The 20,476-nt window shown below is 35.6% G+C and overlaps 1 protein-coding gene and 1 long non-coding RNA gene across 2 annotated transcripts; one reads left to right on the forward strand and one right to left on the reverse strand.

The window, feature by feature from the left end:
- Positions 1 to 98: 98 nt before the first annotated feature.
- On the reverse strand, positions 99 to 859 carry LOC107583476 (uncharacterized). Its single transcript, XR_001609043.1, has 3 exons — positions 747 to 859; positions 430 to 528; positions 99 to 192 (listed from the first exon to the last, which is right to left on the reverse strand). It is a non-coding gene; the product is annotated as an uncharacterized lncRNA (long non-coding RNA).
- An 8,498-nt stretch (positions 860 to 9,357) lies between these two features.
- On the forward strand, positions 9,358 to 20,200 carry LOC107583676 (ras-related GTP-binding protein D-like). Its single transcript, XM_016269959.1, has 7 exons — positions 9,358 to 9,741; positions 13,040 to 13,335; positions 13,417 to 13,616; positions 13,700 to 13,814; positions 15,331 to 15,473; positions 17,764 to 17,912; positions 19,657 to 20,200. The coding sequence occupies exons 1-7, from the start codon at positions 9,618 to 9,620 to the stop codon at positions 19,806 to 19,808; spliced, it is 1,179 nt and encodes a 392-aa protein (XP_016125445.1). The 5' UTR covers positions 9,358 to 9,617; the 3' UTR covers positions 19,809 to 20,200.
- The last annotated feature ends 276 nt before the right edge of the window (positions 20,201 to 20,476 follow it).

The following is a 20,476-nucleotide window of genomic DNA, read 5'->3' on the forward strand; positions in this document are numbered from 1 at the left end:
ATATATATATATATACGCATTTTTTTATATATATATAAAAACCTGGTTTAATCTCAAAGTAAATGGAAAATAATGCACATGAAAATGACTTACTTTGTTCTTCACTTGGACATTGGCCCCAGCTTTGACCAGTAGCTTTACACATGAACTGAATCCATGCCATGATACCTCATGCAAAGCAGTGTTTCCTTCCTGATGAAAGAAAATCAGATTCTATTGCACTGATTTTACCACAATTAAAAAAAAAAAAATTTTCAGTTAACAAAATCAACTCATTCCCTGTGCAGTGAGATGAACAATAGTCTGGATTTTTACATCTGACAGTTTTATTTACGGATTCCTGAATCTTGATTTGTATAAATTATAACAATTCTGATATTATAATGTTAGGAAACAATATAAGGATTTTTGTAATGCAAATGAACAGACCTTGTCTTGTAAATCAAGTGCACAGCCTCCACGGATGAGGGCACAGATGGCGTCACGGTTTCCCACAACAGCTGCCCGGTGCAGGGCTGTCGGATCACCCTGGAAAAAAACAAAAGCACATCCATTAGCACTGGTGTTTGGCTGTATATTCTATCTAAGCTCAAAGGCCACCAGAGGTCATACATCAGCCACATTAAAAACTTTCCTAGAAGATTGCAAATTGTGGCCTTGGCAAAAATCTCAAGAATATTGGCTTAAGCCTTCTTATCATTCCCTCAAGGGAGTAATGGTCGAAACGAAAAGTAAAAGAGATAGACCATGAGTTTACATCTTCCAGGCCGCAGTCTGCCCCTGCCTCTGTGTGACTGTTATGTGAGACCAGGTGAACTCACAGCAACTGTCCTGTGCAAAACAAGACACGCATGCTCACATAAAAGAAATCACACGCAGATGCGCCACAATCCCACACACAGAGACTTACAGACCGAGAGCATATGACCATCTGGCTTTACTGACATTAAAAGAGTCACGTGGGTAATCCCTCGCACAGGAACAGAGAGAGATTCATTGTAGTCTTTCCTTTAGGTCTAGCATAAGAGGGAATATTTCTGGATAAGAATGAATCTCTTTAAAACTCTTTTTGTTTTAAGCTCTTGCTTTGATTTCTGGCTTGTCTCTGTAAATTTTGTGTGTGGCAATATGCTTCTCTTTTATAAAGCCAAGTTAAGAACTGAATGGTTAAATTAGGACAAAACAAGTGGTAGAATTGAGAAAATATACATTGTTTTCTTCCATTTTTTTCACTGAATGTGTGTTTTTACTTTCTGTAATTTAGTGTCAACACAGCATGATGATAATGTGTATGGTAATGTAAAATATAGTAAATAATTGCAACTCAAGCATTTGCCTAATTAAAAAATTAATTGATACTACAGGATGGTAATAAACAGATTTTTAGCTCCATATATTGAATTTTCACCTCAGTCCAACTGAAAATCTTTGAGTAAAGACTAATAATCTAATCATCAAAAGGCTGACTCTGAGATTACCAGATTTTTATAAATATAAGTTTTATTATTATATGTATAGTAACGTTTTTATAAATGTCTTGCAATGATTACTTGATATTTCTTATTTTTATTCAATATATATTAATCCGCATTAATTAATGTTTTTTTTTTTAAATCTTCAATAAAATAAACCTATAGTGGTTATCAGTTATCAGTTGTTATTGTAAAATAAAATAAAATTTAATTTACAAATTTACTAAAACTATTAAAATAACTGTTAACTGAAAAGCTGAAATAAATTAAGACACATTAGAACTGAAATAACTTGAAGTACTAAAATAACTAAAACTTAAAAACAAATTGAAGCTAAATATAAAAAATAACAAAATTACTAAAACTTGCAACTAAATTAAACTGAAAATGTAAAAATAAAAGCAAATTTAAAATATATGAATAAATGCTATAACAGTGTATAATAACACTCAAAATGAAAATGTATCCTTTTTGTACCATGTCTCAAGAATCAACACTGATTCTTTTAATTGAATTGGCTTGAGTATTTTTCAGAAAAGAGCACGTGATGATCTCATTCTCTCACTGAAGAATTATTTCTATTGCACACAGCAACATTGAGGCATTAGAGAGATTGGTGAAAACAGCTTACAAATATGCATTAAACAAAGGACACATTAATAGCCTGGACCAAATGTGCTAGAGAGCAAGATTGAAGAGTTGCAGAGTTTGATCTCATGGGTTTAGCAAGATGTCCCAGATGTGAGTCCTAAAAGCTACAGCTGGGACATAGTACCACAGATGGAAAAGAGCTCTGGTGTCTTTTTTACTAGTCAAATAGAAAAAGTGATACTACTGTTGCATGCCGCTCAGCGGTTCATGAAATGCATGGTGCTTATAAACACAGCAGTGCTGCATTAATGACCTTCTACTATCAATGTTTCTCTTTTCATTCGTCATCATGAAGAATGTAAAAGCAACATCTGGGAGTTTAAAGTGGGTCGAAATGTTGCACGCAATCACAAGAATACAGCATTTCTGGATCTGTGTGTTTTGCTTATGCAGTTTATCAAGGCCACATTCATCATGTGGTTTCGTGAATATTGCATTACTCCGTCCACAGGGAAATTAAGATATGTATTAAAAGTGTTTGAAGCCAGATGGGTGGATCCATGTTAGGTATCATGAAATAATTCACAAGAAGATACAATCTGTGCTCATCTAAGGAACACAACCAGGAAATGCTCTCCAGGCATACCAATAATAATAAATATTTAACTCAACATTTTGTCATTTTAATATATTATTATTATAATGCAGCATTTAATAATTCAATGTAAATCATGTATTGTTTCAGCATATTGTCACACTACAGAAGGAGACCTCAGGGAGACAGACAGGTAAGTGTAATGTCTTTATTTACAGCTTGGTGCGGAGGGGAGAGATGCAGAGCAAACGGGTGAGTAACTCAAGAGTCTTTGAGAATGACTGGACTTCGCGCAGGTTGATAACCGATCCTTGTATCTCTTTACAGGCCCGACATGATGCAGACGGCGAAGACAGGCGGGTAACGGGTGAGAGTCCAGGTAGGTGAGTCAGGTAAGGAGTAACAATGTTTCTTTTCCTCTTTGCAGGTTGGCAGGCTGAAGACGAGATGTCAGGACGTGAGAATGCAGGTGAGTAGGAAAGGAATCCGGTATGGGTAAACCTTGATGAGACCAGACAATGAGGGTGTGAAAAGTGACTGCTTATATATATAGTAGGTGATGAGGTGAATGGTGGCAGGTGTGCTGATTGGGGATCACACCTGTGTGAAGCAGGCGGGATGCTGGGAAATTGAGTCCTTAATGAAGTAAGGTGACTGGGATGGTGACTAGGCTGGTGAACTAGTTATTTTACAGTATATAGTTTATTTTATATGGAAATTAGAATCAGTACAGATGTAAAGCTCCTGCTATTGCAGTCTTTCTGCTTATAACTTGAGCCTCATTGATCATTTATAAGCTGATCTTTATTCTTTATTATGATCAACTGACCTCAAAGCTTAAACTGAACCACAATCTGCTAAGAACAAAACAAAATATAGCATATTCAAATCATGCTGTTGAAATCACTCAATAATTGGATGTCACTAAGCAACAATTGCATCTGACAACAGCAGTTCTACATTAAATATCTGTGTTTAATTTTATTTCTATATGTTCCATGTATAATATACTGTACCAGTGCAATAAAGTTTATGATATAGTGTAGATTTATGTAGTTTACTTTGTGTACATATTGTGGGCATTACAAAAATGTTTTTAAAATGATAATTTTTAAATTTTTACATTTCAAATAATGTGATCAAAAATGATTTGATGATGATAATAATAAAATACATATATTACCTTTTTAGAGTTTCCGTTGGGTCAGAGCAGGACTGGGTTTCAAAGCATAATTGGCTGGAATGAGAGAGTAAAAGGGCAGAGTTCACACACTTACAGCAGTGCACACGCTAAACATCTGTACTACACCACCTAACCACACTCACCGACTGATCCCAGAGGAAATGATCAACATCAGCAGGCAGTCTGCTGGCTTTGTGGCTGCACAGAAGCAGAGGTATTGCAGTAGGTCAAATCCTGTGAGACCACAATACCATAGCTATCAAGAGAAGATGAGCTGGAGTTCAAACTGGAGTCACTGTATGTTACGATGTTATATACCTTTACCTGTTCTTTATCTTCCCTTTAAAGCATCTGATTTTTCAAACTTCAAACCTGCATACAAACTCTCTGATGAGAAGATCTTAAACATTTTTCAGAATATTAGCTGTAAAAAAGAGCCAATTAATCCTTTGAAGTTAAACAGACTGGTTATGGCCCTGAGAAATCAGTAAGAGTGTGCTGCTCTCTGAGGCAATTGTTATTAGGCAATCCATTGGATGTTCCCTTATTTGGTTGTAAGGCCTATTGGAACATCAGTACAAAGTATGTACAATAATAAAGTTTGAGACTGCAGGTTTGCTTTCAACAGAATGAGAGCTAAACTAGAGAATTATTCAGAATATATATATATATAATTAAATTTTTGCATCGGTGAACATGAAGAGAAAATTAAACTCTCTCATAAACCTGCTTGAATCTTCTCTATAAATAGTTACTGAGTGCTAACATCACAGCACTTACAGCGCCATCCAGCGGCGCGGACAGATGTAGGCCTACAGCTTTTACTCAAACAGGTCATCTCGGCTACGAAATCAATATTTGAATTAAATAAAATATATATTTTAAAGTCATATAAGGTCATAGAACATTTTTGATAATTAAATAATTTAAATTAATTTTTACATAATAATAATAGCAAAATTATGTTATTATCATTATTGTCAATTATTTTGTTAGTGTTGGATGTCTGTTATTTTTATTACATATACAGTATATGTAATATATAAATATATAGCCTCTCTCTCTCTCTCTCTCTCTCTATATATATATATATATGGAGTTTTTGCCTCTGTAGTGGACATTTTATTTTAGTGAATTTCTCTGAGACCTCACGTGTCATGAGAGCCATTACTCACTCTATTTAACACCCACTCAGTTCCTGTTCAGCTCGCCGTGTATTGTCTAGCGTTTTTCACTTCTCTAGTGTTAGCTGCCTTACCGAGCCTAGTGTCTTGTTTTTCCTTGTTTTCATCATCTTGCCTTGTCTGTTTCCCCGTGTTCTGATCACTGCCTGTGTACCTGGATTATCCCTCGAGTCTCGCCCAATTGGATACTGTTCGCCCCTGCCTGGATCTTTGCCTTGTACCTGGATTATCCCTCTTGCCTTGCCATCAATACACCCGTTTGCCATTGTCTGACCTATGCCTGTTTTTGACCACGTCTCTTGCGAATAAAGCCTTGCAGATGGATCCGCACGCTTCCTGTGTTCCCTCCATTACACACATATATATATATATATAGGCTACTGCAGTATTATAATTATGGTTGTGTTAGTAAAATATTGTGCATTACTATTTTTTTTTTTAATTGACCCTCTAACACTAGCATTCTCTATTCTTTCGACTTGTTATATATATATATATTTTTTAATTACCCTCTAGCATTCTCTATTCTTTTTCTATTCTGTCTACTTGTTTCCTTTCTATTATATATATATATTTATATACTACGGGGCCGTTGAATGCTTGAATCTGATTGGCTGACGAACGTTCTGAGGCGTGCAATTATTTTCAGGGAAACGCACAGGGAAAATGTAGTTCCAGGCAGCTTTCTTGACCGCATTACAGTTCCATATCACTTCGCATAGTTAACTATAATAACGGAAATTAGCATACAGTACCTATACAGCACACAGGAATTACTGCAATCACACGTGCTCGCACACTACACACTACGGTTACGCAGTTTGCACAAAAAGGTGTTGTCAGCGCTGCCCTGGCGATTTGATCAGTTAGCCTATATAGTGTAGCAACTTAAGTGACATGACATCTGACGCACAGATGCCATTGGCACATGCCGCTATGCGCAGTGACACATGCCAATGAAAATCGGACAGTTCAGCTGTGTCATTTGGACAGCCGGTTTGCAAGTGGTATGTGTCAGTAAAACTTGTGACATGTGCCGATGGACTTGTGTCACGATCATGTCGCAGTATGTTGCCTCCAGTTGTGACTGGCAGATGAGTTGAGCAGCTGTAATTGTAACACAAAAATCCTAAATAAAAAGCTGAATTTAGTGGGTCTCGGTGAATCAGCAGCATCCACAACTGAACGGAACAAAAAGTGTTGAACTTGAAAATTGTTTATGCGCGAGTGCACTTGCTAAATAAAGGCTGCTTGTATAAAATGGATAAAAACGTTTATTAACGAGCTGCAGTTTTATCAGGCGCTGGCACAGATGCAGTATATTGACGCCACGGGTCATCAATAAGGTGCACATTTGGTCCTCAATTTGTGTTTCCAACACACTTTTTCACAGCGCGCATCACGCGCTCAAACTCATCAAAAGTTAACAAGTTCCACAAGCAACAACGACTTATCCAAGTGACCGCTGCAGAACGCACGCGCGAGAGAGACGAGGCAGTGCAGCTCGCGCGTCTCATAAGTGAGTGGGGAATTTACCGAACCTGGCACTTGCGGGAGTTAACACTGTACGCAATACACGCAACCTCACACCACATTTCAGGCCGTGTAGATAGGCAAGCATATATACAAATCATTTAGTAAGCAGAAATCCGAAATTTACCTTGATATATTAAGTTAGAGGAAGATGCGACTGAATTGATGCTTGAAGAATGCGCTTCCAGCAGCCGTGATAAACAGCTGGCGGCTGATGTTTTCTACGCACAGTTTGATTTGACGAAAGTCACGAGACCTAGTACTCTCTATCCAATCACGTTGATGGATAAAAATAAAATTAAAATAAGCATGTAACGACCACAAAAGGAGGAAAATAGCGGAGTAAAAGTACCGATACATCACTTAAAATGTACTCAAGTAAAAGTACACAATTTTTAACCTACTCAAAAAAGTACAATTACTGATAAAAACTACTTAATTTGGGGGGAATGATCATGGATCACTACGAATACCGCATTAACACTTGCATCCGTTACTCACTGTAATCCTTTATTTTTGTATGACGCTGCGTGCACGTCGGTAGGTGTCAGTATAAATTTAACATTGGCCAGCGCCAGATTATCATCTGGCTTTAATATTTTATATAGTAATATAATAATTATATATAAATATTCTGTTATTCTGTTTATAATTGTAACTGTGCAACAAGGAACACTATATCTATCTATCTATCTATCTATCTATCTATCTATCTATCTATATCTATATCTATATATAGTATGAGCATGCATTTCTTCTGGAGATGCCTGAATGTTTTGTCAAAGCATTTGACTTTCTGCAGACAAGTACAAACTTTGTTTAATATAGCATAGATTACATTACGTTGCAGACTTACATTACATTGCGTTGTGAAAAGTCTGTGTCAAGGTCAAGCACACTCCTGAATGGTTGGTGTAAGTTTCATAAAGCACGTTAGAATAGTAGACATCATAATGGTTTGTGGCATTTTCTCATCAGTTTATATTTATATGTAGGCTAATTCCTGATTGGCAAGTATCAGTTAGTGGTGGCACATTTGATTAAAACGTTTCTTTTTCTTTCTTTCTTTTTCTTCTTTTTTTTTTTGTTATGGCCTCTGCATAGTCTCTTATGTTATTTTATAATTACAAATGGTACAGCTGAACTGTCAAATCTATGCAAAAATGAAAAACCCGTATTTACGTATTTGAATGCATTGCACAAAACTGGAACTGGCTACTGGAAATAAACTTACAATGAAAAATACTCAATAAGGGGCATAAGACACATATTAATCTTAATATAGGAACTCAATATTTGTTGATCTCTATATTTGTACAAATTAACTCAGTGATGTAATAAATCGTATGTTTGACAGCAACATGCTGTTAATTAATTCAATATCGTTCTGCCGTTAAGTGCGTGTGTCACGCAATCTACATTATGCAGCGACACCCAGCGGCAGGTGTCAGTCACTACCGAAGGTGCGACACGCCCCGCGGAAACTGACACAAGACGCAGTCCATTGACATGTGTCACAGGTTTTAGTGACACATGCCACTGAAAACCGGAAGTGTCACTGAGCATAGCGGCATGTGCCAATGGCATTCGTGCCTCAGATGTCATGTCACGATGTTAAAACTGCTGCTGACTTAAAGGCTATACGTGACATTTCTCACTAGCGAGGTAATAACAGCGCTGTTTAGAGACGCTGCTGCAGAACACTGTTGAGGGACGCAGAGGTAGCCTAATTCACACAAGCTCACTCTCTCTTTCTTTCTCTTTCTCTGTCGCTCTCGCTCTCTTTCTAATAACTTCATTAATAACTGCATTAGAGTGCTATCACTGGCTCAAGCCTCCATTACCAGCTTTAAAATGATGTTTTGGAACTAGCAAAAGAGGCGTTGGATGAGATGCGGAAGAAATAATCCTTCTTATAGCCTATATATATAAATCTTGCTTCGTATACTGCATTAGACTAACCGAGACTTGTCATAGCATTAGCTACATATCATTGCTCTTTTGTTGATTTTGATTGCTTCTATTGTCATCATTTGTAAGTGGCTTTGAATAAATGTGTATGCTAAATGACTAAATGTAAATGTATATTTACCTATTATAAATTAATTACATTTTATATATAAGAAAAATATTGTTAATAAGTGTTATTATCATCATCATTATTGTTATCAATAACTATTTTGTTCATTTGAGATTTTAATGTCTATTATATTACATATAAATATATAAACAGTATAAAGCCCCGTTCACACCAAGAACGATAACTATAAAGATAACTATTAAGATAACGATATTAGCGTCCACACCAGCGAACGCTATCGTCTGTTTATTCTAAGCGCACGCGCGTCTGCCGCTTTAAATTCTTGAGCGCGTTACAGCAGGATGGATTCTGATTGGCTGTCAGTGTTTTTATCGTTCATCAGCTGGAAAAAAATCGTTTTGAAAGTGATCACAACGATATCGTTCCTCTGTATCGTTATCGTTATAGTTGTGGTGTGAACTATGCTATTCTTTAATACTGAGAACGATTTTTAGAACTATATCGTTATCGTTATCTTTATAGTTATCGTAATTGTGTTAGTAAAATATTGTGTTATATTATTATATACAAATTATATATATATATATATATATATCATTTTATTATAAATTATTTCGATTTTATTTTGCTATTTGGTGTAATTTAGCAACAAGACATTATCATAATCTCACTAAATAAATAAATAAATAACGTTCTCTAAATGTGTCCTTATGCGAACAAAAGACTACATCTCCCGAGATCCACAGCCATCGCTGGAGCCCATGCGTAGCCTGTTTGTTTGTGGAAGGGAAAGGGAGGCGTCTTCTCCTCTCAGTCTTCTCTCACAAAGTTCTTCTGCAGCGCAGCTCTTCGTTCTGTGAAGATAGCGATGAATAGTCACAGTGTGCTGTGATTCCTCACGCAGGCGGGCTGCTAGAGAGCGAGGGGGAGGTGAAAGTTCACCATGGCTTGGCCATATCAGGTGACAATGTGGAAAAGTTTGGCTGCCGCCTCAGATTAAATTTCTCAAACTCGGAGAATGACAAGCGAACGGACGTACAATGAAGCGGACGGAGAAAACGAAGCGCTGTCGTTCGATTATTATGACGATGATGATGAGTTCGACACATTCACTGACGGAGACTGCGGCTGTGATGAAGGAGGTTAGGGGGTAGTTTTAATTTATCGCCCATAAACAAGGGCTTATGTGTATTTGACATGATTCTGAACGAGCGCAAAGTATAAATCCATTGCAAAAACAATTGCCATGGTAACCGCGGTTTCCTCTTAAAATGGTCTTTAAAAAGTTAATTTGTTACTACAACAAAACTGTGGTAACTTGATAGCCAGCAATGTCATAAATTAATAAATATTCGATAACACTTTATTTTAAAGTATCCTTATTACACATGTTACATGTACTTACTATTATAATCACAGGGTTAGGGTTAGTTATGCCAAATTACATCAAAGTAACCCTAAGCCTAACCCTAACCATATAGTAAGGACATGTAGTTAATTAATATTATTCAGTACTTAAATGTATAATTACACTGTAACAAGGACACCTTAAAATAAAGTGTAACCAAATATTCCATTCAATTATATAAGCTTCTTGCACTGTTTTGAGATCCGATATAAATTTATTATGGTTTTGAAAGTAACCCCAATAATTAAAGTTTTTGGGTGGAAACTCTGGCTGGTAAATATTTATGAGGGATTTATTAATAAACTGTTGTAACTAGATGTCTGCCAGTGTCATTAATAAATAAATAAAGTAAATAATTAATGAAATTGAAAATAATAAGTAAATATTCAATGAAATATTCTGAGAACCCATCAAATGTATTATAGTTTTGAAAGTAACACTGATAACTTTGGGAACTAAGGTGTTTTGGTGGAAACTGGTAAATATTTATGAGGGATTTATTAATAATGGTACAGTAAACCTTTGCTAACTTGGCATTAGCCACCAATATCATAAAAATACAGCTACTTGAAAACAATTATGGTTTTTAAAGTACCAACAAACCATAGTAACTACGGTACTTTGGAAACTGGAAGTTTGGTGGAAATACTATTGTCGTTATTTACAAGGGGCTTATTAATAAGGGTGCACACATTTGGTTTCTCACTTGGTTTTATTTAAAAATGTCTAAAAGATAGATAAGTCTGTATGTATTTGTGGCTTTTACAATGGCTATTTGACTTTCATAGTACCTTCAAGCTTCACCTTATGGCAAGATTTCTTAAAAAGCAGGTAGATTTATAAGTTAGGCATTGCTTACAGCTCATTGTTTCTACACAACTTTAGATGCAATCTATGATTGTCAACTCAGTCAACTGAAGTTTTCCTTGACTTGATTTTTACTATTGTTTACCAATTCAACAAACACATTAGTATTCCTTCACTCTGTGGTTCCGCAGTTGGACACTTCGATAAACACTGCAGGATTCCTGAGGCTGTATTTTGAGACTAGAAGTGTCCCTCCGTCTCACCAAATGCAGTTGACATTCCTCAGCTGAGAGCTAGCAAGGTCACAGTCATCAAATCAGCTGCAGCATGTGATATGAAGGAGTGGAATGCCAGTGTAGGCTTTGCCCACAACTCCACACTCATGCTGTCCAGCAGTCATTCTGGTAATATGATTCAAACTGAGGGTTTGAATCATTGAATCATTAGTATGCCATTTCTCTTTTCACTTTGCTACACATCTAATTGGAAGTATATGAACTTGTCACATGGAAGTTTGTGGCCATGTTCATACCTCTTTTAGATGTTAAAGTATGTGCAATGATGCAGAATGACACTGCTTTGAAATTAAATAAAAATGAGTTATTCTAAAGCCTCTCTTATGACATTTCATGTCAAAATGTTCTGTCTCATATAAAAGAAAAAACTTTTTTAGCCATCATTTTGTTGTCATTAAATGACATTTTCAGGTTTGTGTAAACATCACAGAACATCAGAGCTGTTCCGTTGAGAAGAGCCCTCATGCAGCTCTTAATTTTGGACTAGTTATTCAGTTGAATACATGATTTTTCTTTTCAAGGGTGGAACCTCACATCTAACTGTTTTGTCCAAATCTGCAGCACACTGACTAAAGGGATTAATAACCTTTGTTGGCTGATGACGATATGTTAATCAGGTGTTATTGTGTACCTCTGTAGTCAATACCTTCAGGACATGCTGCTCTCAAGGGCATAATGTGCTGGTTACTGGTGGTTACTAACCACCTGACAGATATGACATACATTCAAGACAACCAGAGAGACTGAAAAGAATCATATATAGTGTGTGTGTGTGTGTGTGTGTGTGTGTGTATATACAGTATATTATAAATATATACACACTCGCACACACACACACACACACATACATATATATATATATATATATATATATATATACAGTATATATATATATACAGTATATATATATATATATATATATATATATATATATATATATATATTAGTATTTACTGTCTATAGTATAATACAGTAAACCAGAGTAAAACTGACTTCAAGTAGGTCATTCATTCAAAATGGCTACATTCACAATAAATAGCATATTTACTAACCAGTTTTACTTTCTCATCATCCTGTACTTCCAACAGCAGACGACAAATCAAATATTGTCTGTATGCCCAAATAACCAAACCCATTTTGGGTAATTCAGGACACTCAAGTATTTGTCAAATTTGTGTCTCGTTCTGTAACCACAGATTGTTCTAATATTAGTGATTGACAGCACAATCTAGGGTACATCAGTGATGTGACTACTAGACTATTAGTTGTTGAGTGTGAGTCAGTTTATACTATAAACTTGATAACTAAACTCACTCTCACATTTCGCTTCTGACTTTTGTAAATGTAGGTTTTTCACCCGGTCACACTTTTATTATTATTAATATACACTATTAATATACACTATTAATATGCTGTTTATTTATAGTTAGTAAGGTTTTTGTTAAGTTTAGTATTGGGTAGGATTAGGGATGTAGAATATGGTCATGCAGAATATGTGCTTTCTAACTTAAATACTAATAAACAGCCAATATGTTAATAATGGGCATGCTAATAAGTAACTAGTTAATAGTGAGAATTGGTCCCTACTCGTACTCCCTATACTAAATTGTTACCTGTCACTCTTATTCATATCTGAACTGTGTATAAAAAGGCCATGTATGTTGATAAAAAGAAAGTTCAAAAGAACAGCTTTTATTTGGTATTTTATTTTTCACTTTTGGTCAATTTACAGCAATTTCTTCCTTGCTGAATAAAAGTATTAAATAAATCTTACTGACTCTAAACTTTTGAACAATAGTGTAAGTTCTATTATAGCTGTCACTAGCAGTTTGTTTGAATGCTAAGTTTGGTTTACCATTAACCAAATATGGCTTACGTATGGTGATTTATGATTCTCAAGCAGTGTTTCTGTGTTTGGCTGTTGTACAGTGCTTGGCTTCAGTGATCCGTTCAGTAGTGAGGTGAAACCTCGGATCCTGCTCATGGGCCTGAGGCGAAGCGGCAAGTCTTCCATTCAAAAAGTTGTATTCCACAAGATGTCACCAAACGAGACTCTCTTTCTGGAGAGCACTAATAAGATTTGTCGAGAGGACGTTTCCAACAGTTCCTTTGTCAGCTTCCAAATCTGGGACTTTCCTGGTCAGATTGATTTCTTCGACCCCACATTCGACTATGAGATGATATTTCGTGGCACAGGGGCTCTCATCTTTGTCATAGACTCTCAGGTGAAATGTCTGTCTGTCTGTCTGTCTATTAATATGTCTGTCTGTTTTCTAAAAACACTCTACAAATATGTTACTGTGTAGGATGATTATGTGGAGGCACTGAGTAGACTTCACCTCACCGTGACAAGAGCCTACAAGGTCAATCCTGACATCAACTTTGAAGTGTTCATCCACAAGGTCGATGGGCTTTCAGATGACCACAAAATTGAAAAACAGAGGGACATACACAAACGAGCCAATGATGATCTAGCTGATGCTGGTTTAGAAAGAATACACTTAAGGTTGGTATCATAACAGATCAGATATTATGTGGCATTTTTTGAAAACATCAGATGTTGGATTTGTGATGTGAATTTTCTTTCAGCTTCTACTTGACAAGCATCTATGATCATTCAATCTTTGAGGCCTTCAGTAAAGTTGTGCAGAAACTCATCCCTCAACTTCCCACCCTTGAGAATCTGCTCAACATTTTCATATCTGTAAGTAAATGTTCATTGTGTGGCCCATGCACCTCTTTATATCTTGGCTTCTCTTATTTTCAGCATGGATAACCAAAGGGAATCTCTGATCAGTACTTAGTGTTGAATTAATTATGTTCTTGCTCAATGACTGATCATTTAGAACTTAGAAATCTCTAGTAATTCATACATTTTTGAGCTGAGGTAGTGAGACTTATGATTAATTAAGATGTCATGGGTTGCAATCGATGATGCATGGAAAGTTATCTTTAGAATTAAAGGCACAGTAATAATGAATAACTTGTAAAGAGTTTTCACTATCATTCAAGAACATGTTAAAAGAATGTTATATTTGATGTTTTTTTAGTTATTAATTTTCATGTAAACATGCAAAACCAGAAAGCATAATTTTCTGCCTGTTAAGAATTATATCTGGTCACATTCAGCCATTAGCATAGGTACATTAGCACTGGCCTGTGATTTGCTCTTCCAGTGAGGTATAATGGAAGTAATATTCCTACAAACACGATGATCACAAAACCCATTATTATTTATTATGATCTCTCTCAGACATAATATAATTGTATGGTGCTCATGTTTTATGTTGTTCAGGAAAGTAATTACATTTAGCAGAATCATAAATACTTCAGAAGTTTTTTACATTAGCCAGAGGGTGGCAGCAGAGGGTAAATTGACATGGTAAAAAGACTGCTACATGAGTACAATAGCTGAGCAATTTATAGATTTGATATTATGAAGATTGAAATCTCTTAACCATCTGCCATTCAATGCATTGTGATTTTAATCTGTTTTTATGCATTGTCTGATTTCATAGATTGATTCAGATTTACCCTTGATCTGTGTCCCTATACTGTAAATATATTTAGATAAATGTAAGACTTTAAAAAAATGCTTTTCAGTAAGGATGCATTAAAATGATCAGTAAAGACATTTATAATGTTACAAAATATTTCAATTACAAATAAATGCTGTTATTTTGAACTGTCTATTCATCAAAGAATCCTGAAAAAAATAAATAAATCATGGTTTCCACAAAAATAGTAAGCAGTTTTCAACATTGAAAATAATAAGAAATTTTTCTTCAGCACCAAATCAGGATATTTAAATGATTTCTGAAGGATCATGTGACACTGAAGACCAGAGTAATGACAGCTTTGCCATCACAGGGAAAAAACATATTTTAAAATATATTAAAATAGAAAAAAAAATTTTTTAAAGTACAAATATTATTGAATATAATTGCAATTTAAAACTTTTAGACTGTTAATGTTTTAAAAATAGCAGTTAAAAAATTCACATGGGAAGAGTCACATAACTTGGGAAGAGGCTTTCTAGTCTTTCAACAGCTTTTATAGAATTAGATGCATTTTCTAACAACAGTACTTGCAATGCAGTTGATTACTTGGTTGCGCAGTTCATTTCCACTTCAAAGTGTTCTTAGATATGATGTCGTGTTCTGCTGCATTTCTCAAGAATAACAGCTGACCCCTAACCCCATCCTGTGCTCTCATTGCAGAATTCAGGGATTGAAAAGGCTTTTCTCTTTGATGTGGTCAGTAAGATTTACATAGCAACCGACAGCAGCCCGGTGGATATGCAGACCTATGAATTGTGCTGTGACATGATAGATGTGGTTATCGACATCTCGTGCATCTATGGGTGAGTGACACAAAGTGACAATCCCTCCGCGGTCACATTACGCTACAGAACATGTTCTTATCCTGTAGACATAAGGCAGAATGGCAAGTCTTGCATCTTCTCCCACTATAATTATTTTGTGCCATACAGTACATCCCAAAAAATACACAATAAAATGCAACACTCCACATGCAACCACCTTGTTTCCCTATAGCCGTTGTTGGCTAATCTTTTGTGGATTAGTAGCATATAACTCGGGGATATGTAAACACTGGCTGTAAACATTGGAAGGGCAGAGAGTGGCTCCTCCAGCGCCATTGACCCAATTTGTCCTGTAATTTGACGGGACACAGCGGTCTGGGTAGGTACAGGAATGCAGGCCTGACCCGGGGCCCCACATATGTCGGTTCGCGGTGGCCTGCAAGAGCAGATGGGACACCTCATCACTTTCTGATGAATAGGAGAGCAGGCAGGACAGTTAACCCTGCGAAATTGTAGCCTTAGTCTGTAAGCCTTAGTGAGAGGACTGTAATAGTTTACCCAAAAATTAATATTTCCTGATTATTTACTTACCCCCAAGCCAACCAAAATTTTATTTTTCAGCCAAAGAGAAGTGAAGGTTTTGGAGGAAAGCATTTCAGGATTTAATCTAGTGCTTTTTTTTTTTTATCTAGTGCAGTATTTTTATCTAATGCAAGTGAACGGCTCAACGTTGACCATTTTTGACGGTTAAAAATCCATATTTAGGCAGCTTCAAAGTAATCCACATGACAAATAAGGCTCTTCTCTAGCGAAACGATCAGTCATTTTCAGGAAAAATAAAAAATGACATACTTTTTAACTATAAATGTGCGCCTTTGTCCAGCTTGGTTTAAGAGAAACGTGCAAAGACTACATGTCGAGCATCCTTCACACTGTAAAATAGGCCAAAACAACTATTTCAGATGAATTTGAAGTTGAAGGATAAGAAGAGATCGCTCAACCCTACTTCTTTGATCCTGAGTACATACTGTAGATGATGGAGGAGGATGACATGGCAGCACAAGCCTCATAAGCTAGAATACACACATGCATGGATAATTTTAAACAACAAACTCACACTATTATACAGCAGTGACCATTCAACTTTTGAGAAGGCCATTATTTGTCAGCTGGGGTTGTGTGGATTACTTTGAAGCTGCCTGAATATGGATTTTGGACCATCGAAAATGGTCTGCAACTCCATCTCTTCTTCTCCTCCAACTTCAAAATTGTCCAACATAGTTGTTTTAGACTTTTTTACAGTGTGAAGGGTACTTGACATATAATCTTTGCAGGTTCCTCTTAAACCAAGCTACAAACATTTGTAGTTAAAATGTATGACGTTTTCATTCATTCATTCATTCATTCATTTAATGGAAATGACTAAACATTTTACTAGAGACCCTTATTTTTCATGTAGATTACTTGCTGTCTAAATATGGATTTTGGACTGTTCAAAAATGGTCTACAATGAGCCATGTTCACTTGCATTAGATGGAGAAAAATCCTGGAATGTTTTCCTCCAAAACCTTAATTCCTCTTTGGATGAAGAAAGAAAGTCATACACATCTTGAATGGCTTGGGGGTAAATAATCATAAAAATGTTCATTTTCGGGTGAACTATTCCTTTAAGCCACAAGATGGTCATGTCAGTTCAGCCCATTTTGGCTTGACAGCTTGTGCATTAATTTGTAGTATATGGCTTTTATTTAGATTTGGCGAGCTGCTGTGGAATTAATTTCCGCAAGCCTGGTTTGTAACTCATTGAAATTAATAAGTCGCTTATTTGTTCCCTATTCATCATATTGACATTGATTCGTGTTCTCAGTTTCAGGAAGCTCCAAATTACATGCTTTATTATGCCGCCTCAATTTGTTCATCATCTTTTCCGTACTTTCGTTTTTGTGTGAAAATATTTATATATTTGTAACATCCATGCATAATAGCATAAATTTGTTTGGTTATAAAAGCGGGGGGATTATGACAGGGCATCTGTTCGTTTTGATAATTATGATATGAATCAACATCTGTTCCACACTGCACAATTTTCAGCTGTATGCACAGTCTGTTCTTAAGCTGAATTGGGAAAGTGTCTTCCTGATGGAGCAGTAATTCACGCTGCTCAGAGGAAGCCGCCCGTCAGGGACATGTTCATTATGTGCATTCATCATACAAATTGAATGACAAGTGCAAAAAAAAAATAGCATGAGATGTCTCTGGAACTGCAGGGAGCAGGGAAGACATTATGATAGATGGTTATGCTTTGTTTTTATTGTTGTTTTTCATATAGGTTGACTGGAGATGAAGCAGGAACTCCGTATGATAAAGAATCCATGGCCATAATCCACTTGAACAACACTACGGTCATGTACCTAAAAGAGGTCACCAAATTTCTTGCCCTGGTGTGTTTCCTCAGGGAAGAGAGTTTTGAGAGGAAAGGTAAGCTTTCTGGACATCATGCAAACGTGTTTGGTGTGATATTATTGTTTATATCTGCCTTTTTCCAGGGCTTGTTGTCACATGCAGAAGTAGTCTCAAGGGCTATAGGGTCTCAGTAACATTTTGGAGTCAATTATTAAAGTCCAATTAGAAAATAGCTGTATTCTCTAGCAGAAGTTTTGTATGTTGGTTTCCATCATCTAGTTTTAAAATTGGTTTGTTTAATATTTTATATACTACTGTTGAAAAGTTTGGGGTTGGAAAGTTTTTTTTTTATTATTATTAATACTTTTACTCAGTAAGGATGCATTAATTTGATCAAAACTGGCAGTTAAGACATTGTTACTGAAAAAAATACTATTTCAAATAAATGCTCTTGTTTTGAACTTTTCTATTCATCAAAGAATTCTGAAAAAAATGTATCACTGTTGGTGTTTTCAACACTGAATAATAAATATTTCCTGAGCAGCAGATCAGCATATTAGAATGATTTCTGAAGGATCATGTGACACTGAAGACTGGAGTAATAATGCTGAAAATTCAGCTTTGTCATCAGAAATAAAATGCATTCTAAAAATATATTCAAATTAAAATTAGTTCACAATATTGGTGGGGTTTTTTCTGTATTTTTGATCAAATAAATGCAGCTTTGGTGAACATAAGAGACTTGGAAAAACCTGAAGAAGCTTATCAACCCCAAAATTTTAAACAGTAGTGTAAATGCACATGTGTTTAATGGAGTAAATATTTTTTTCCCTTGGCAATTGCTTTTTGTAGCCAACACTTTAAGGTTTGTTCCTATACAGAAATTGACTGGAAGAAATAAAATATAAATATTTACAAAAGTAAAAAATATGAGACAACTATAAGATTAACTATACTTTTTACTGCTCTGCCAATATTCTGTGATACATTACACTGGTGACAGTTTCAAAAGATAAAAGGAAGCTAAAAGAAAAAAACAGCAGGCCGCAAAATGTTTAATAACTATTAACAATTCCCACTAGTAATCCTCATGCAGCACATGTGGATTCAATAAGGACTACAATAAAGACCTAAAGATCAGCTTTTGCCTACAAGCTGTTTTTAGCAATTACTGCGACATTACGTTTGTCTTAGATCGGTCAGAAAAGAACCTGCTGGTGTAAAGCGACACTCACATGAGAGAATGGGATAATTAGTGGAATCCTTGGGAGGCTAATGAAGATTGAAATATTCATGCTAGGAATTACTAAGTGGGTTAGGGAGAGTATCATGAGCAATCATGTTAGTCAGCGGGGAAAACAAGGCATTTTATAAAGGCGTAGATTTGCACTGGTTGGATGACATAAATGTTCTGCATCATAAAGTAATATATAGTTTATTCAATTTTTCACACTATATTTAACTGAACTTATCAAAACTTTAACTCAATTATAAAAAGGTAAATCGCTAGGGAAGCTGGTTCTTTTTTCTGTTCAAACTGAATATTTAATCATTTGCGTTTTCATAAAGCCTCAGTTGGCACCCGTCAGCCGGTACTGTATGTTTTTTTACGTCTAGCTTTCAAAGTATATCTGTATGTAGGTGTTAGTAAATGTTTTATGTAGATATTTTTTCTTTCTCTGGATCAAAGCTGAATGACATATTTTGTTATGTGTGTCATAATCTTAATTCAAAGTGCATTTATGCAGTGATCCAATTTTGGAATGGGTCAGACGAGTTTCCGGCCGCAGGCTAATTACGCTTGTCTTTGCTCAAGCAGGACTTATCGACTACAATTTCCACTGTTTCAAGAAAGCCATAGAGGAGGTGTTTGACGTGCGCTTGAAAGTGCAGAGGAGTCGGAAGCTTCTGAGCCAGAGGAGGTGGAGCAAGCAGACCGTGCCAAACGGGACTCCGGTGCATCCTCATTGAAGGCTTCACACAGACTTCGCTTGCGCTTTGAATCTTCTTCAGGGCCACTTGTTGCTCTTCAGCAATCCAAAATGGTGATATAGATTCCGTTGTGCATTAAATATCTTGCATGGCTAACTTAGCTGTCCATGCAAAGTTATAAAGTATATAACTTTTTTGTTGTTTTCAATAATATTTTTTACTCAAAATCAATCAACTGTGCTTCAGTTTCTCACAAAATACATGGTCAAAGCCATTTCCAAAGTGAAAGTACAAGTGCAAGATCATACAGTACTTTTGTCGCATTTTTACAGTAAGGCACAAACATCTCATTTAACTTCAAAATGCATTGTAGAACAGGAAAGTATTTTTTTTTTTACATTTATTTTAATTAATTTTAAATTTTAAATGTATTCCCCTCTTTAGTCCATAATTATTTATTTTATTACCCCTGCAGATTTTTTTTATTTATTTTTACTTTGTCATTTATGGTTAAATAGCTATTCAGTTTCACATATTTTTTCTTTATTTACTTAAAATTGTAATTTAAGTTTGTCAGCAGCTTTTTCAGGGATTAATCGCATCCAAAATAAAAGTTTTTGTTTACATAACATATATGAGTGTACCGTTTATATTTATTATGTGTATATAAATACACACACATGCATGTATATATATTTAAGAAAAAA

Source organism: Sinocyclocheilus grahami, unplaced genomic scaffold (genome assembly GCF_001515645.1).
Source record: "Sinocyclocheilus grahami isolate Dianchi unplaced genomic scaffold, SAMN03320097.WGS_v1.1 scaffold54.1, whole genome shotgun sequence".
Classification (NCBI taxonomy): Eukaryota; Metazoa; Chordata; class Actinopteri; order Cypriniformes; family Cyprinidae; genus Sinocyclocheilus; species Sinocyclocheilus grahami.